The sequence below is a fragment of the Pundamilia nyererei genome, unplaced genomic scaffold (assembly GCF_000239375.1).
Source record: "Pundamilia nyererei isolate P.nyererei 1_Seehausen unplaced genomic scaffold, PunNye1.0 scaffold00219, whole genome shotgun sequence".
Lineage (NCBI taxonomy): Eukaryota > Metazoa > Chordata > Actinopteri > Cichliformes > Cichlidae > Pundamilia > Pundamilia nyererei.
The window spans coordinates 638,585-655,874 of NW_005187620.1; the positions used below are offsets into that span (position 1 = coordinate 638,585).

Consider the following 17,290-nt stretch of genomic DNA (forward strand, 5'->3'; position numbering starts at 1 on the left):
CCTGCATGGTCGAACTCTCTCTCTCAATATGCTGAACTATGAATTATATATTAATCATTAGTTATTATTAATATCACCTTCGAAAACAATATATAAAGATAAACTTCAATTAGCTTTCAACTTTTATAAAAATAAAATAAATTAAACTGCATTTTGCATTTTCCTTTTAAAACGTCCTCTCATTGACTCACAATTATCACAGTTATCCAGACATTACACCAAGACTCAAAAATGTTTTATAGTTTCATCTTTCATTTGGAGGTCCTTATTTTATTTACCATGAATAATGATTCCAGTGCCACTATAATATGTTGCTATATTTGCTTTGTGACAATTCCCAGTCTATGATTTATCATTCAGTGGTTGCGTCACACGTGTGGGTTACTTTCAGATTCCACCAAGTTGTCAGTAAAAGCAAACAAAATCTCTAGACAGACCAGTTAATCATCAATCCAATTAAGTTGCATTATCTATAAAGATGCATCTCCTTGGCAAATGGCCTGTATTTGGATAGCGCTTTACTTAGTCCCTAAGGACCCCAAAGTGCTTTACACTACATTCAGTCATCCACCCATTCACACACTGGTGATGGCAAGCTACAGTGTAGCCACAGATGGGTTGGGGTGCACTGACAAAGGCGAGGCTGCTGGACACTGGCGCCACCGGGCCCTCTACCACCAGTAGGCAACGGGTGAAGTGTCTTGCCCAAGGACACAACGACCGAGACTGTCGGAGCCGAGGCTCGAACCAGCAACCTTCCGATTACAAGACAAACTGCCACGATCGCCTCCATCTCCTTGGACATTTTGTGCTGTTACAACTTCAAATACATGCTGGAAACAAGATAGCGTCACGCGACGAAGTTAAACACCTTATAACAAAGGAGAGAATGGGTGAGAAAGGAAAAAAGAATCTGGAATCGTTGCTTCTATATCATATTGCAAAACAGTGATTGACATTGATATTTGACATGTCATATGTGGGGAATGACACAAAAGGATAAGCAGAAAGTAAAAGTCAGGGCTTGAATACTCACACTGAGGTAATCGAGGGGATTGGACACAAGAGGGTAACTGGATGCAGCTGAAACCAATAGGGATAAGGACACAAGAGAAGCAAGACTGAATGCATGACACAGGAGATGAAAAGCTAAAATAAACTACAACTCAAGAAATTAAATTGTAACCAATAAACCAAGAACTGGACAGAAAGCTAAAGATAAAAAACAAAAAGCAAAGCCAAGCAGTGGCAGTCCTTATCTGGGGCACCAGAGATAAGAAACCATGAGCTCTTACCTTCATCTAAAGGAAGAAAGTAAAAGAAGAATATGCACAGACAAAAAAATCTACACTGAAGAAATATGGAAGAAATTAGCTAAAACAGGAGCTGGAACATGAAGGTGCTGTTAGAACTGTGGCCTGTTCGACCATGTCTCAGAGAGTGAGGGGTGTTGTTATCCTTCCTGCTGTTTTGACCAGATTAAACATTTTCCTTTGAAAAACTCTTGTGGACTCTATTGATTTTTTTTCTTCCAGAGATTAATATTAACAAATAATGAATGCAGAGAGGTGTATAAACACATAGTGAGTGAAAAAGGTAACTGAAGAAGAAACATGCAACGCTTTATAAAAAAGGAAAGTTTTAAGCTTGATCTTAAAAGATGAGATTGTTTCTGTCTCCTGAGTCCAAACTGAAAGCTGGTTCCACAGAAGAGGGCCCTGAAAGCTGAAGGCTCTGCCTCACATTCTACTTCTAAATACTGACTGGTCAGTCAGTGAAAAAAAACAACAACGATAACAACAACAAAAACAAAAAAATTTTAAAGAAAGTATGTTAAATCCCATTTCTTTTTTGAAAACTAACTAGCTAAAAATAAATAAAATATTCAAAGAAAAAACTTCAAAAACAACATGTAAAGATGAACTTCAATTGGCTTCCAACTTTTAAAAATAAAATTAAAAAAAAAATTAAACATAAATAAATAAAATATAATATTAAAATTAAAAAATAGTAAAATTTGTAAAATAAAATTGGCAAAAATCCAAGGTTCAAAAACAATATTTAAAGAAAAATGTGAAATATTTTAATAGATTGTTTTCCTGAAGAAATGTTTGACATATAGTTTCAGTTACATTTATAAAAATAAAACTGCAATCAACATTATAAGTTTACTGAAAAAGTGCTCATTTCCAATCTCAGCGTACTTCACTCTCTTGGCGTGATGACGACGTGGAACGTCAGAGTACGCACACTCCAAAAACCTCACGGTCCCCGTGCTGCTTGCTAACGTCGGGATTAAATTTTCATCTTTTTCCTACCTACACGTTGCTGTCGCCGGAGGCGGGGTACCGCTTCTTCCGCTTTCGCTCCGGTGAAAGCCGGACTGGCAGCTGCTCGGGCCACACCCTCCGCTCCTGCCCTCTCCTTCTTCTTCTTGTTTTCTGTACCAACAGTCGCGAGCTCTGCTTTGTGTCGTACCTGCCTGGCTGAGAGCTGGCCCGCCGCGCGCATGCAGCAGAATGGCTCGAGCGGTTCCAACGGCTCTGATGGCTGCAGCAGCAGAGAGCGCCAGTCTCTGTCCTTCAGCCCGCTGCCCGCCGCTACGCGGGTGAGACGCTTCATTCAGGAGAGACGGACGCTGCCTCTACCCAGAGTGATGGTGGTATTCTCGGCCGCTGGGGACACCGAGAAACCGGGCGATGCCATGTCTAGCTCGGACTCTGTGGAGGACGAGTTCCGAAAGCCGGCCTCCCCTTCGCCGAGCCTGACTCTGAGCACGCCACTCCGCTCCTCGCTGAACACCCAGGAACAGGAGGTAGGCCTCTTTTCCATGAAAAAAAAAAAAAAACCAGTGGCACAAGCCACCAAACAACACAGCTTCTAACATAAAGAAATACTCATATAAAACTCATTAAACACCAACTGCAGGTACACTCTCATAAACATCCCGTTAATTATAACCACCTTATTACTACCAAATAACAACACCATGCTGATGGGTATACATATTTATCCAGAGGTCAGAGGCTGGTTGAGCTGCTGAATCCTGTGATGATTGGCTAGCAGTTGTGTCACATGACTGATGGAGCTAAACACAGGCACAGCAGGTTAATCATCTTAACCACAGGCTGCTGAGACCTGCTCACACAGCAAGATTTTCTTAATCTACAATAGAAAATAAAATAATATTCATTTTCTTATTGCACTTAGTGAAAAGAGTGTTCTTGCTTTCATCACACCAGCCCTCTGCAGTTTGTCTTTCATTACATCAATAAATGTTCTCCACGCCTTCCTCCTTTGCTCTTACCTGGCAGCTAAACATACTGTATCTGTTTTCCAGTATATCCACTATCCCTCAGCTGCACATACCCAAGCCATCTTAGCCTTGCCTCTCTAACTTTGCCTTTTATGTAATTTAAAGCGGCTGAGAAATATTTTAGTTTCAGATCATCAAACAAATTGCATGTTAAATAAAGATAACCCAAGTAAATACAAAATACAGTTTTTAAATTTACTTCAAACTATCCAAACCAACCTGGTCTTATGTGAAAAAGAAAATGACTTCCTCCCAAAAATCATAAATTAACTAAAATAGTCAAAGATGTCAAAGTCAAGAACATCCGAGAAACAAAGTCACTGACATCTATCATTCTGGGAAGGGTTACAAAGCCTTCCCAGAATGTCCCAAGGCTTTGGGACTAACCACAGTGAGATCCATTATCCACAAATTTCAAAAACTACTCATCCAGCAGGTCACAAAAGAACCCAGAACAACATCTGAAGAACCGTGGGCCTCACTTGGCTCAGTAAGGGTCAGTAGTTGATGGAACCATGAATTCTGCTCTCTACCAATAAATCCTGAGGGAGAATGTCCAGCCATCAGTTCATGCCCTGAAGGTTAAAAGCACTCTGACTTACAGCAGGACAATGGTCTGAAACACCAGAAAGTGCACCTCTGAATGGCTGAAAAAGGGCAAAATGAAGGTTTTGGAGTGGCCAACTGTGGACTTAAAACAGATTGAGATGCTTTTGCATGAGCTTAATCAGCCTGTTCATGCTGGAAAACCTTCCAGTGTGGCTGAATTTAAAACAGCCACACTGGAAGAAGAGACCCCAAAGAAAAGTGGGTTAAAACTCATCCACAGAAAGACTCACTGTCAGTTATCACAAACACTTAATTGTACTTCTTGCTGCTAAGGCTGGCACAACCACTTATTAGGTTTACTTTTTAAGACAGGGCAGGCAAGTTTGGATAACTGTATTTCCTTCATAAGGGAAATCATCATATTAAAAAGACATTTTTACTGCACCATACATTTTAAAAATAAATCTTCATCAGCTGGAAAGAACGTGATTTAGAAAGTAAAGCTGTTGATGGAGACTGAAGCTGACCAGTAAATTATCAGAAGATCTAAACAAATGTAACTGGAATCTCAGATCGGTTCCAGTACATTTTTTGGTGTAATATCACATTTACCTTGGCCTCTTAAAGCCTCTTAAAATGCACGTGGCGAATTTCACTGGAAATATCTTAAAACCTACTTATGATTTGCTTTTTTGCACCGTAAAATATGCATTTCATTTTAAATCTGTCGTATGTCTCCTTTTAAGTTTCCAGAGGTCATCTCTCTAAACGTCGGGGGCACATACTTCACCACTCGCCTGTCCACACTGCGGCGATATGAGGACACCATGCTGGCTGCCATGTTTAGCGGCCGTCATTACATCCCACGCGATGCAGACGGGCGCTACTTCATCGATCGGGATGGAGCCTACTTTGGGTGAGATTCAAGCAAAGATATTACCATCATTATCGGTGCTGCTGCCTGCAGTGATATCTCCTTATGAGTTTGAGGAAGAGGAGGGTTATATGTGGGAGTACAAAGTTTTTAAAAGGCAGCTTAGTGGAGGACAAACTTTTAGTTTTTGAAAGGTTCACGCTCTGTGATCTGAAGATTTTCAAGCTGCTGCAGACAGCTCATTATATTCTGACAGGTCTCGGTGAATCAGGTATTCTGTGAAATAAATTGGTCTCTTCTGCTAGCACTCAAAAGTTGATTTACGTATCTATTTCTGTGCCGCTGCTTTTTCTTATTTGTTGCTTATTTCCGAAGATATAATGTCCATACTGAGATTGTATTTGTGATAGGATGAAAATTGCAGCCTCTGTCACAACATAACACTGTGGCCTTTAGTTAGATTGCTGTCATTTTAGATTATGGAGGGCAGACAAGTTGCGAACAAAGTCAGCAGAAAAGGACTGAAAATGTCATGGATGAGTGGTGAAGAGGGAACCGAGATGCATTAAACAGAAAGAAAACCTTTATTTATCCGAAGAAACAAACTGGAATCAAAAGTGAGCATGAAGGGTGACACTTTCAATAAACAGGAAACGGCAATGGGGGCATAAACAGACCGACAGAGTCACACTGATTACACAGTGAAACTACTGTGAAGATTAGAAAGGCCACAATAAGAAGATGACAAGTAAACTCTGTGTTTCACACATAGGTCAGTCATTCTCCAGATAAAATAAAACATGTCTGAGGGGATAGCTGCTTCTGTTTGCTAAGGAAAAATTAGTATTTTTCAGCTAGTTGGTGAATGGTTGCTAGCTGTTGCAAAGCAGTAAAAAATTTGCGATTGCTATGGTTGGAAGCAGATTGCTGCAGTCTCCCAAAGTTTGCCTTAAAGATGCCAACTTCTCTGCAAGCACTTCCCAACTACTGGTGGACCGTTAGTGAAACTTGAAAACGTGCATTGCAAAGTGAAAACTTGAAGGTTTGCCTGCCAAAGTAAAAGTTGCCCCTTTTGAAATATTTTTGCTAAAGCAGTGAGGCTTAGCTTTTACTTTGAAGGTGAACAGTCTCTGCAGAAGAAGTTTTTGGTTTGGCCAGTTTCCCCACCGACTGGCCTCAAGCCCAGGCAACCATTTTCCAATCAATTAAGGAATACATATTTTCCCTAGTGACCAGAGGTTGCCAGGCGGTCAGTCACTGGTCTATAAGCCTGCCTGAGTGGGGCTTTAACAATTGAATTTACAGGCAGTAGCACCCGCTAACAACCATGGACCAGCTGGCCAGGAAAGACATAATTTTCCTTACCAATCAATAGTTGCCACAGGGGCTGGGGTCACCAACTGGTCTCTAGGCCTGTGGCGACTGGAGTCTTAATTAGACTACCTGATTGGTGAGTATTTTGGTGCCTATTGGTTAGCTAGCTGCCTGCATTTTTAGACTAGTGATAGCTGTTAGTAAGTATTTTATCTGGCTGTCAGTAATCTGTTTTTGCATTAAAGAAGAGTTTGATGTGATAACTAGGGTTTTTTTTTGTGTGTTGTGGAGAAAAGCAGGAAGGCGATGCTCTTTGTACAGGACAGCACAAGCATGTTATTGGCATTTGCTGTAAGTGCACGCAGACTGTGAATGTATGCAGGAGCACATGTGGGAATGGAATTATTCGCAGATACAGTCCAAGTAACCTGTTTTTTGGGGAAAAAAAGAAAAACAGGCAGTAATAAAAAGCTCAGTGACACAGTAGCTGGGAATGTAACTCTGTCCTAGTTTTAAGTGGAGCTGGAGCCTGTCCTCTCTGACACACAGTGAGCAGTAAAGAGGCAGAGCTGTGGCCAGGAGAGTCCTTAATAAAACCACCTGATCGACAAGTTTACCTGTTTGTCTTGAGTTTAAATCTCAAGACAAACTGAGTAAACAGAAAACACATTTTTAATTCTACAGTTGGAAAGCCCAGCAAGAATGCAACGAGCATTATCCAGAAAAAAAACCACACAGGGAAGGGCAACTGACACTGTGACAAAGAGCAAAGGATAACTGAAATAATTTTTACTGACACTTAAAAAGGGGAATAGGGAACAGCTGGGTCCACAGGTGAGACTAATCAGGGATAATGAGACAAAGGAAGTAAAATTAAACACAAAGCACAAAGGACACATGACTGCCAAAATAAAACAGGAAGTTAGTGACTAACACTTAGAGAAGACATATATATATATATAGAAGAAGATGGGTCGGAAAAAGCTAGGAAAACTGACATGAGTAATTATACCAAATAAAACCCAACAAGAATTCAAGTGGAGAGAAACCGAAACGGAGAACTAAATGCTCAAGAGATATGAAAATCCAATCTAAAATCCAATTTATACCACCAGGAGGGCGAGAACATCATTAGACCCAGTACACACCCACAACCTCAGCTGTTCACACTTCTACAGGAGTCTGAAACCGAAGTCAAAAAGAGCATTAGACCCATGAGTAAAACAGTCAGTACTCCCCCTCCTTCACCTCATCACGACTCACTGTTACTGTACTATTATTGTTATTATTATCTACTGTCACAAAAATCTGGACAGACCTGTTTTGCAAACTTGCACAAGCATAAATACAACTCGGTTTTTTTTTTAAACACGTTTCTCTTTAACTCATTTTATTTTTTGTATAGTCATTACTTGTACTTTCTCTTTCCAATGTTTGAGTTCTTATTTTTTAATTTATGTTATTTATAATGACTTTTTATGACTGCTGTGTGAAAAGAATTTGGCAAAATAAGAATTTAATCATACAGTATAAACCCCATGTTTTTATTTACATGCACGTATGACCATAAAAGTACTTCTGTTATTTCTAAATATAACAATAAACAACCTAAGGACCAAAATAAAACCCTCAAATAATGAACAAGAATTTAAAGGATTACACAAACTTTAAATTTGCCGTGATACTAAAGCTACAGCTATTTTGCATATTTACAGTAGTAGTAAAATAAAGCAGGAATCGTTGAAACCAATAGGCTTCATCCTGAATGTACAAAAGGTATTTCAGTGTAAAAGAAGGCGCACCAGCACTATCATCCCCAGAGCCGTCCATTGCTACAATGGAAAAGCTTTAAATATGAATACAAGAGCAAACGGAGTAGATGACTTATGTAAGAAGTGGGTTGACCTGAGCTCAGTGCTGAAATGTGTGAAGAGGTGTAATTAAAGATTTAAAAACACAACTCGATCAGCTTGAAAGGCAGAACATACAGTAACTGCATAAAGTAATAAAATGAAAACTTCAGAGGGTGCTGGCACTGCAGGCTGCACACGCTCAGAAGGAGCCTTTTCATTTGGGATGTTTTTAGCCAATCCTGTGCTCTGGTTCCTATTGTCTTGCTGGAAAATAAATCTTCTTCCAGGCTGCTGTTATCTTGTGCACTGCAGCAGCTTGTCGTCCAGTATTTTTCTGCATTCAGTTTATACTCTTAAGTTCACAAGCCCTCCAGGCTCTGCTGCAGAGAAACAGAAGGAAACCAACTTTTCTGAGTCAGTGACTCTTAGTGAATCTACATAAAATATGCAGGATGAGTAAAGGAAAAGACATACAGCTATATGAAGAAGGCAAACAAACATGTATGTCTCAATGGCCTGACACCTGGTGTGTGATTACTAGGACATGCTCCAGCACTTTAAATTGGATTCAAAATTCCTGTCAAGATTTCAGTATTGCTAAGGATTTTCTTGACTTGGTACGGCAGTGGCACATCTGGCTGAAAGGAAAGTAATGATGCAGTCACACAATCATTTTCCTCTGCTGTGGAGGCGTTTCTGGTCAACGATTTGAGTATTGTGCACGACGTTTTATTCCAGAGGAAAAGATGCTGTGTTCAGCATCTCCAGGTGATGATGAGAGGTGTGCTACGATCTGTCTGATTTGGGTCAGGTGTCAGTGGTTTTTAGGATCACTCAGTAACACCAAGTGGGTTTATTTTAGTTTGATAATCACTACCTAGATCACACATGGGCAAAGTATGGCCTGGGGGCTGGGACTGACCCATGACAGTCAAGATAAGTGACTGCATGAGTCTTTAATGCTTTTTAACTATGTTTCAATGCAGTGTGTTTGATCAGGGCAGATTAATTTAAACATGTATACAATTATTTTAAGTGTAACCAAATTTTTCTTCAGTTGTCGACTATGTGACCCTTTTGCTTTGTATGGTCCTCTGGAAAAAGTGTTGCTACTGGAAGATTTCTGATTTCCTTTGCAGTCCACTCTTACTATTTGTTTTTGCCACTTGTGTTTGAGCAGGCCTTGGTTACACAAAGCCTGTGTTTGCATTCAGTGTTTGCATTCAATCTCACAACCCTCAGCTATCATGTTTACCATTTAGAGTATTAACTTTTAAATGTATCTGCATTTGTAAGCAATGACCAGTTGCACAGAGCAGATCATCATTAGACATTAAGGTTGACGTGTTCCTAGACTGGATACCTATTGGTAAATCTCATACAGGGACACTATTTAAGCTACATTAGCCTAGCTTGAGGTGCTGCAAGCTTCTTTGAAACCCACCTCCACCTCTGCTCCTTCTTTTACATTGTTTATGATATTAGTCAGTGTCACATCTGTCAAATAACCATAATAATCTTCTTCTGATATGTGTTGTCCTGACTGAAGGGCATTCAAGAACACTTTGTGTTTCTTTTTTTTTTCTGCCTTTTACATTATTCCAACACCTGAAGACCTCATATTCAGGAACTGGTCACCTGGATGCAAGGAAATAGTTGCCAGGACTGTGTTCAGACAAAATGAGTTTTATGTTTTGTCTCTGATTAGTAAAAACTGATCTTAAAATAATAAAAATGGCATCAGGATGTGCCAGACTCAGCTGAGGGTTACACATTGCTTTCACAGTTGTTTATGTGAACAGGATGCTCATTTGCTGTTTCAGGCATGGTAACCTTAATATTGTCTGCTTTGTGCACAGTGCTCCAGGCACAGCAAGCTATTGGAAAAGGATTATTGAATATTTTTCTGCATAATATTTGCCATTTTGTACATTCATCGTTTAACAGATTTTACCCAGCAGGGCTAATCAATATTAAAAAAAACAATAGTTTCAGCTTTCAAAAGAGGCAACAGTGACAACAGAATAATTACAGCCGGCTGTGTACACCATTTAAGTTGTGTCAAAGCACAGAAGGTGATCAATAATCTATTTCAATCAAGTGTTTCTTCCTGTGGAAGAACACTCTGCATATTGAAAAAGCTCAAACATAACCAGTGACTGCTGGGATTTAGTACTAAGGCTTTTTATCAGTTTATCAATGGCCTTTCCATCCAAAGGGACATCCTGAACTTCCTCAGAGAAGGCGAGCTCCCTCACCGTGACAGAGTGAGAGCGGTATACAGAGAGGCTCAGTACTATGCCATCGGCCCGCTGCTGGACAGCCTGGAGGACATCCAGCCACTCACAGGGGAGAAAGTTCGACAAGCTTTCCTCGATCTGCTGCCCTACTACAAAGGTATCTGGGGAAGTCTGTCCTTCACACATGCAACCTTTGTGAAAGAAAACTTTTCAAAGATGTTGCAGACTGTAATAATGCTGTGACAGCTACACACTTAACTTTTCAATGTGTGTGATGTGCACACAGTGTAAATGATATGCAGTGGAAGCACATTCTTGGGTCTCTGCGACTTCTGAACCAAATAATTACATTTTAGAGCCTCAATATTTAAAGTGTTGTTGTGCTTTATTTCATTGTGTTGAAGTCACCCCATGCTCTTTGGATTAACCTGGCTGTCGTTAGCATTTAAACCCTCAGGTTGTTATAAGTAAGCTGATAGGGGTGTAAAAAAAAACAAACAAGTAAATGAATCAAGTCTAATATGAAATTTTTATTTGCTGAAGGCTGAAACAACTTGATGAGATGCAGCTCCTGATAATGAGTTTGGCGTATCCTGTGTGAAGTGTAAAGTGTTGTTCGATTAATGGAAGCGAGAATGGCCTCATACCAAGGAAATGGTTTATTTATAAGATGTGAATTAAGGTTCATGTAAAATAAATACAAAATATGACAGGAAGAGAAAAGGAAGCGGAGAGGCTGTACTCGGGCAGATTTATTTAAAAATGGAAGAAAGCAACTAGATTAGACAGTGATTTGAGTCAAGACTGGTTGTGTCCTTAATAAAACACATGCTTTCATAAACACATAAAGTGAGCTATTTATCTGTGGCGCACACAAAAAGCAAATGAAGTGTCTAGAATAATACATATAAAAATAAAAATCCATAAACTCTACAGACTAAAGACTCTATTCATTTTGAAGTTACCGTGTACCATGGGGAAGTCATGGTAACTCTTGAGTCTTAATACGTCATAAATGTTCTGTCCTACAAAAGCCCGCTGTTAAAAACACATGAAATATTTACACTGTTAGGGAGTAGAGTAAAACTTTAATGTCCCCTTAAGGCATTTGCTTTGTAGGCAATAGTCCAACACAATACATACACACTTACAGTACATATGGTACAATGTACAAAGCTGTTACCATGAATCACGAGGGAGAGAATTCAGAATCTGAACCTGGTGGTGCTAATTTGATGAAAGTCAAACCTTTGCACTGATGCAATCGTCTGAAGCTCATCATATAAAGGATGCTAAAGGTCGTTAATGGTGGCTAATATTATAGCACATCTTGACGAGTTCATCCAGTTTGTGCCAGTTTTTGCACATACTGACCCACAAAGGCTGCAGATTACTTTGTGCAAGTGCGAGTCATTCATAGTCATTCAGCTAATATTATTGGTATTATAATTATTATTATTTAGATTGAAAAGCATCACAAAAGGCACAGGTTCATGGCAAAAACAAACACAGACATTGATTTTGGTGTTCATAGCTTTTTCTTGTCGATAAGAAGAGGTTAGGGAGTGAGAAAATGCTCGTGTTCTCGCCTTAGTCGACTTAAAAGAGCTCACACATGCTGTTGCCAAGTGACGACTAAAACCAAATGACGTGCTGACAGTTTTCCTCCTTGAGGAGTCTAAATGCTCTCACTTAGAGAGTTAAAATCACTTTAAGAAAGATGAAAGATGGCAAAAAATTAAAGACTCTCCTGCTGTGGAGTAAATCATCTGCTGTGGCGTTGCCTCTGACAGCGAAGCAGTGGTCACGACCCCGATCACAGAGGAAGCAACAGTCTCTCAGTTCAGCCAGCTCAGCAGTCGCTGTTATAGAAACATCAGATGCAGCCGTACAGCAGATGAGAACATGTATGATACATGTTTATCATCCCAACAATACACATAAGGAAATAATTAAAGAATGGGGGAAGAGGGAGACAGGAAGCAAAATTAACGCAGGACACAAACCTTCAAAGTGAAACAGGAAATATCCAGACAAACACGAATAGTAAGACTTAAGGGACCAAAGAGGTACAGAGACAGTGCAAAGAAATGAACTACTACAAATAGTTATTATTTCTTTTTCTAAAAAACTGTAGCTAATTATCTAGCTCCATCCCGTGTATAGATAAATGCTTCTGTTCTCATTTCAGACAATCTGGAGCGTATCGTGGAAATCGCTAAACTGAGAGCCATGCAGAAAAAGGCGCGGTTTGCAAAGCTGAAGATCTGCGTCTACAAGGAGGAGATGCCCATCACGCCGTATGAACGCCCTCTTTTTAACTCTCTGCGCTTCGAACGCTCGGACAGTGAGGCCAAGCTCTTTGAGCATCACTGCGAGGTGGACGTTTCCTTTGGACCGTGGGAGGCGGTGGCGGACGTTTATGACCTGTTGCACTGCATCGTCAGTGACCTGGCCGAGCGTGGCATCACCGCCGAGCAGCAGTGCATCGGCGTCTGTGATAAACACCTCATCAACCATTACTACTGCAAGAGGCCCATCTACGAGTTCAAGATCACATGGTGGTGAAGCTCCATGGCTGATAGGACCAAAGAGCAATGGGATGGATGTTTCACTTTTAACTCAGCCGATACTGGTTTTTGTATTGACGTTGCCAGTGTTTTGTGCTGATGTCTTAAAAATGTGACCCTTTAAATCATGCTGTAAGTATTCAGTTTCCCCAAGATGTTTTATATTTTCCTTCTTGTTCAAGATCTATAGCGTCTTAAAAGTACTGTAGAGAGTACCATAACACACCTAACTCTGGTGGCCTCTAGTTTAACCTCTTACCTTGATTCAGTGGTGTGCAGGTGTGCTGCAATAGATCACCACAGGTGCGCACGTGTGATACACTTATTAGCCTTCAAGATGAGGTGATGCTTTCAGTTAGATCAGTTAGATTACTGTTCAGCCTATTAATAGGTTACTATCCACAAATTAAATTAGGCTGTTTCTAGCAGTCTAAGCAGACATCCCCAGACCTACCTCTCTCCCAGCCACCTCCTCCAGCGCTTCCTGGGGGGACACAGATTTTTCCAAACTACCCGAGAGACATAATCTCTTCCATTTGTCCTGGGTCTGACCCGGGGCCTCCAGCCTGTTGGACATGCCCAAACACCTCACCTGGGAGGCGCTAGTGAAATGCTGGAACCATCTCAGCTGGCTCCTTTTGATGTAGAGTAGTAGCTTTACTCTGAGAAACCCACCCGAGGGTCTCAGCATTAACATTGAGTGAGAGACGGGGTACCTTTGGACAGGCAGTCAGTGGATCAGAGGGATAAAACAGAGACTTATGCTCACATTTACACTTACAGCAAATTTAGAATCACCAGCTAAGTTAACAAGCTTGTCTTTCAACTGTGGCAGGAAACTGGAACACCTATGAAGATGTCACACAAAAGGCCCCGTGAGGTTGCTCTCAGGTGGCAGCACTGACCATCGTAGCACCAACCTGCACTTTGGTCATTTTTGGAGTTAATGTATTTAATTAAATGTCAAAGCAGGAAATGTTTTGGCCACATACATCATACCTATTGTTTATTGCATGTATACTCAGAGTTATTAACAAATGATGAAGGAAATGCACATCATGCACAAATGGCATGGGTGAAAGGCAACCTGTGTAGCTGAAGCATATCTACTCTGTTAGACACATGCGGATGGATGGATATAAATTTCCTGATGGAAAGATTCACTTCACTTTAAATGACTAAAGTAATCAACCTACCTTTAAAAAGGAGCACATTTAAGTCATGCAGGAACTCTGAGACCAATATGTACAATTATGTATTAAACATAGAAAAATAGAAACAGTAGTGCTTCACGATCAGCTGTGCACATGTAGCATGCGAGCAGGTGGATTCCGAAGGAAAAAAAGCATTGTTTCCTAACATGGATCAATTTGAAAGTACGGCTGCTTCTGATGTAAACCGCTGATCGCTTCATATTTAATCCACATGGCTTGCGGCATTGTCTGTTAGACTTACAGTTTTAGGAAACATCAGCCAATGAAGTCACAAGTACACCTGTTGTACTCACACCAGGTGAGGGTGAGTCCAGTTTGTTTGCTGCGTGCTGTGCCAAGGTGCGAGTAAGTGAGCCATCATTGCACTCGGGCACATTATGCATATAGTGTGATCACCTATCTGCACTCCAGCACAGACCTGTCAGTGCTTCCTCAGCGACAGCTGCATCCATGTGAGGGCAGCCTGTCACCACTTTCCCAATTATGCCACCAACAGTTTTACTTGTGCACGGTGCCCCTCGCGTTCTCTGCAGCCTTGCTTCCAAAAACTGTATGGGGATGAAGTTTCTCTCTTACAACAGAAGAAGACGTTGGGGAAAAAACGTAGGATGAAATGCTGGTAGTTAAGGCGCCAATTACAGTAGTCTGCATCTGTGCGACCTGTAGTTATATTTCTAGGACACATATATCACTCGATTAAGGTGCGTCCCCACAGGATAAGAATGTAGAAAGTCACTGACATTCAATGAGAGCGAGGGATAAGATTGATTTAGTTGTGACAGGGAGCATCTGAAGCCTTGTTATCACCCATCAGCTACAAAGCGATAGACGGTGAGGAAACTGTTTCCTGTGTGGACGACCTAAAAGATAGCAGAATTTCACTCACCAAATCTAAAACCCAGACGCGGTCTTGGATTAGCAGAGATTATTTAATTCTATTAAAAATGCTCCAAAAGCCTCTAGAACAACACAAAGACCTTTAAGAGGTCGAGTTCAGTGAATACACTTAGTGAAGGTCAAGCCACGCCCTGTACAGTTGATATGAAGGAGGGAAATATCCACAGTTAGTGCCAACCTGTAAACATATTAATGCTGTGAAAGTGGGTATTTTATAATGGGAGTCTATGGGAACTTTTTGCCTTTTGGAGGCAGCCTCAAGTGGCCACTTGAGGAACTACAGTTTTTTTCCACTTAATATTTTTGGTTCATTTTTCAGCTCTAAAGGTTGCTGCGTGATTTTAGCTCAGCTGAAACTCAGCACTGTACTTACTCAGGTCCACAGAAATTTACCCGCCAAGTTTAAAAACAGTTGAGGACATGCAGAGATTTCTTGAATCATTAGCTGACTTTATCCACCATGTACAGAGGAGTTAAAGAAGGTCAGGAATGCCATGGTTTTATAGAAAATCAGCCCCATTTTAAATCTGATAATCTCGACTCTAAGTGTGTGATTTAAGTTTGAAGGTTGTTGGTGTATATCTATGATGACTTTGTGTCCGAGCCACCAGCAGTGCTGTGGTTAAGCAGACAAGCTGTAAGAAGTCAGTAAGACGTCTGTGATGTAACCACAGATCGACTTTAAAGGCCAGCTCTAACCGTACCATTATGTATGTTTATGCATTAATTCATTTCCTGATTTATCAGTCTGACTGTAGCTTTGGTCTGACCTGTGTCAGGGTTCATGACCCACCACATTTCCAGAGCCATCATTTGAACACATGCCCTTATAGTGGATATTGTATATTGTGATTAAACTGAAGTCAGATGTGTATATTTTAAGACTAACTTGCTTCAGGTGTAATCTAGACAGAGTATATTTTCATTAAGCTGCAAGTTTTTAAAGCTATAAGGAAGCTGGGGCTGTATCCATATTACCATTCACAGTGTGGGTTGAAGGAGTTTGTTTTATTGCACACTAATGAATATTTGTAGTTTATGCAGCAGATGTGAAGCTGTCTAGAATTCAGAAATATTTGTTAACAACCTCAGTTGTTATTTTTCCACCTCTTTTAACACTGCTGTACTTTATAAAGTCAGAGCACCTTGAAAGTTTAACAAAGACATCTCCAAGTTTCACCTCAGTGTCACCTCACTTCAGTTATCCTTACTAAGAAATGCAAACATGCTTATTTTATTGATTATGCAGGAGCGATGCTACATTATTTCCTGGAGCACTACTTGTAACTTTGTTTTTACAACATTGTGTTTGTTTATAGTGTTTTAAATGGTTTCTTATCTGTTTCTGTTAGCTTCCAGGAAGCTCTGGTTCTATATTGTCGACTTCAGTTTGTTTGTATTGTGAAAGACTAATGTGTCATTTTTATTATTTATGGTAAAATTAAAACTGTTAAGTGCATCCACAACTTTGTTCCTGTTTTATTGACCATTCTGTGGTGAAGATTTGTAGGAATAAATATTGTATTTATAAAAGAGTGAATAACATTTTTAATGTTCTTACACAGCTGTGTTCAGAAGTTTACACCACCATGCTTGACAGTTTGTACAGTGTTCTTATGTTTGAAAGCCTCACCTCTCCTCCAAACGTACCTCTTGTCACTGTAACCAAATAGCTCAGTCTTTGTCTCATCTGAGTGACCATAAAACTTTTCTGCAGAAGGCATTTGGCTTGGCCTCTCAGTCCATCACAGTGGACAGTGACAGTTTTGGTCTTTTTCCAGACCTTGGCAATATGGTGACATGTCAAATATATAGGTATATACAGGTAAATTTATATAATTATAACTTCAATTATGCTTCTTAGATCTTCAGAGTTCCTTGGACTTTCTCATTAATCTGAGTATTTGTCAGTCCAGTGATGTCAAACAAATCCTTTTTATGCTGCAGAAATCATTAACAGCCCAAAATTACCACGACATTGATGTCCAGGATGAGTGGAATGAGGGCAAGCGCCTTAAACTACTGGATGCTACTTCAGCAAGTCAGCTCAATCCTGCCAGCAATGGTGAGTTATTGCCTGGATTTTTCCAGCAATGCGAGTGGAGACCCGGAGGATCCAGGTTCAGCACCATGGAGAGCACCGAGGCATACATCCTGAGTGTAAAAATAACAAAATCAACATGCTAGCAAAATATATTTACATTTTTCCTCTTACTATATGTTCATTTAATATATAGAGGATTGTTAGTCCTTGTTGCCTCAAACTGAGCATTTATTTATGATATAGCCCAGCAATTCACACGGGTTTCCAGCATTCGACGATAGAAGACTGGAAAAAAGTTGCCTGGTCTGATGAATCTTGATTTCTGCTGTGATATTCACATGTAGGGTAAGTATCTATGTAAGCAGCTAGGATGAAATGCCAGAATTTGGCATAACCAACATGAGAACATGGATCCATCT

The 17,290-nt window shown here is 40.3% G+C and overlaps 1 protein-coding gene across 1 annotated transcript; it reads left to right on the forward strand.

The window, feature by feature from the left end:
* The first annotated feature begins 2,216 nt into the window (after positions 1-2,216).
* kctd7 (potassium channel tetramerization domain containing 7) lies at positions 2,217-16,286 on the forward strand. Its single transcript, XM_005748323.2, has 4 exons — positions 2,217-2,815; positions 4,612-4,781; positions 10,125-10,303; positions 12,338-16,286. The coding sequence occupies exons 1-4, from the start codon at positions 2,510-2,512 to the stop codon at positions 12,712-12,714; spliced, it is 1,032 nt and encodes a 343-aa protein (XP_005748380.1). The 5' UTR covers positions 2,217-2,509; the 3' UTR covers positions 12,715-16,286.
* Positions 16,287-17,290: the final 1,004 nt, after the last annotated feature.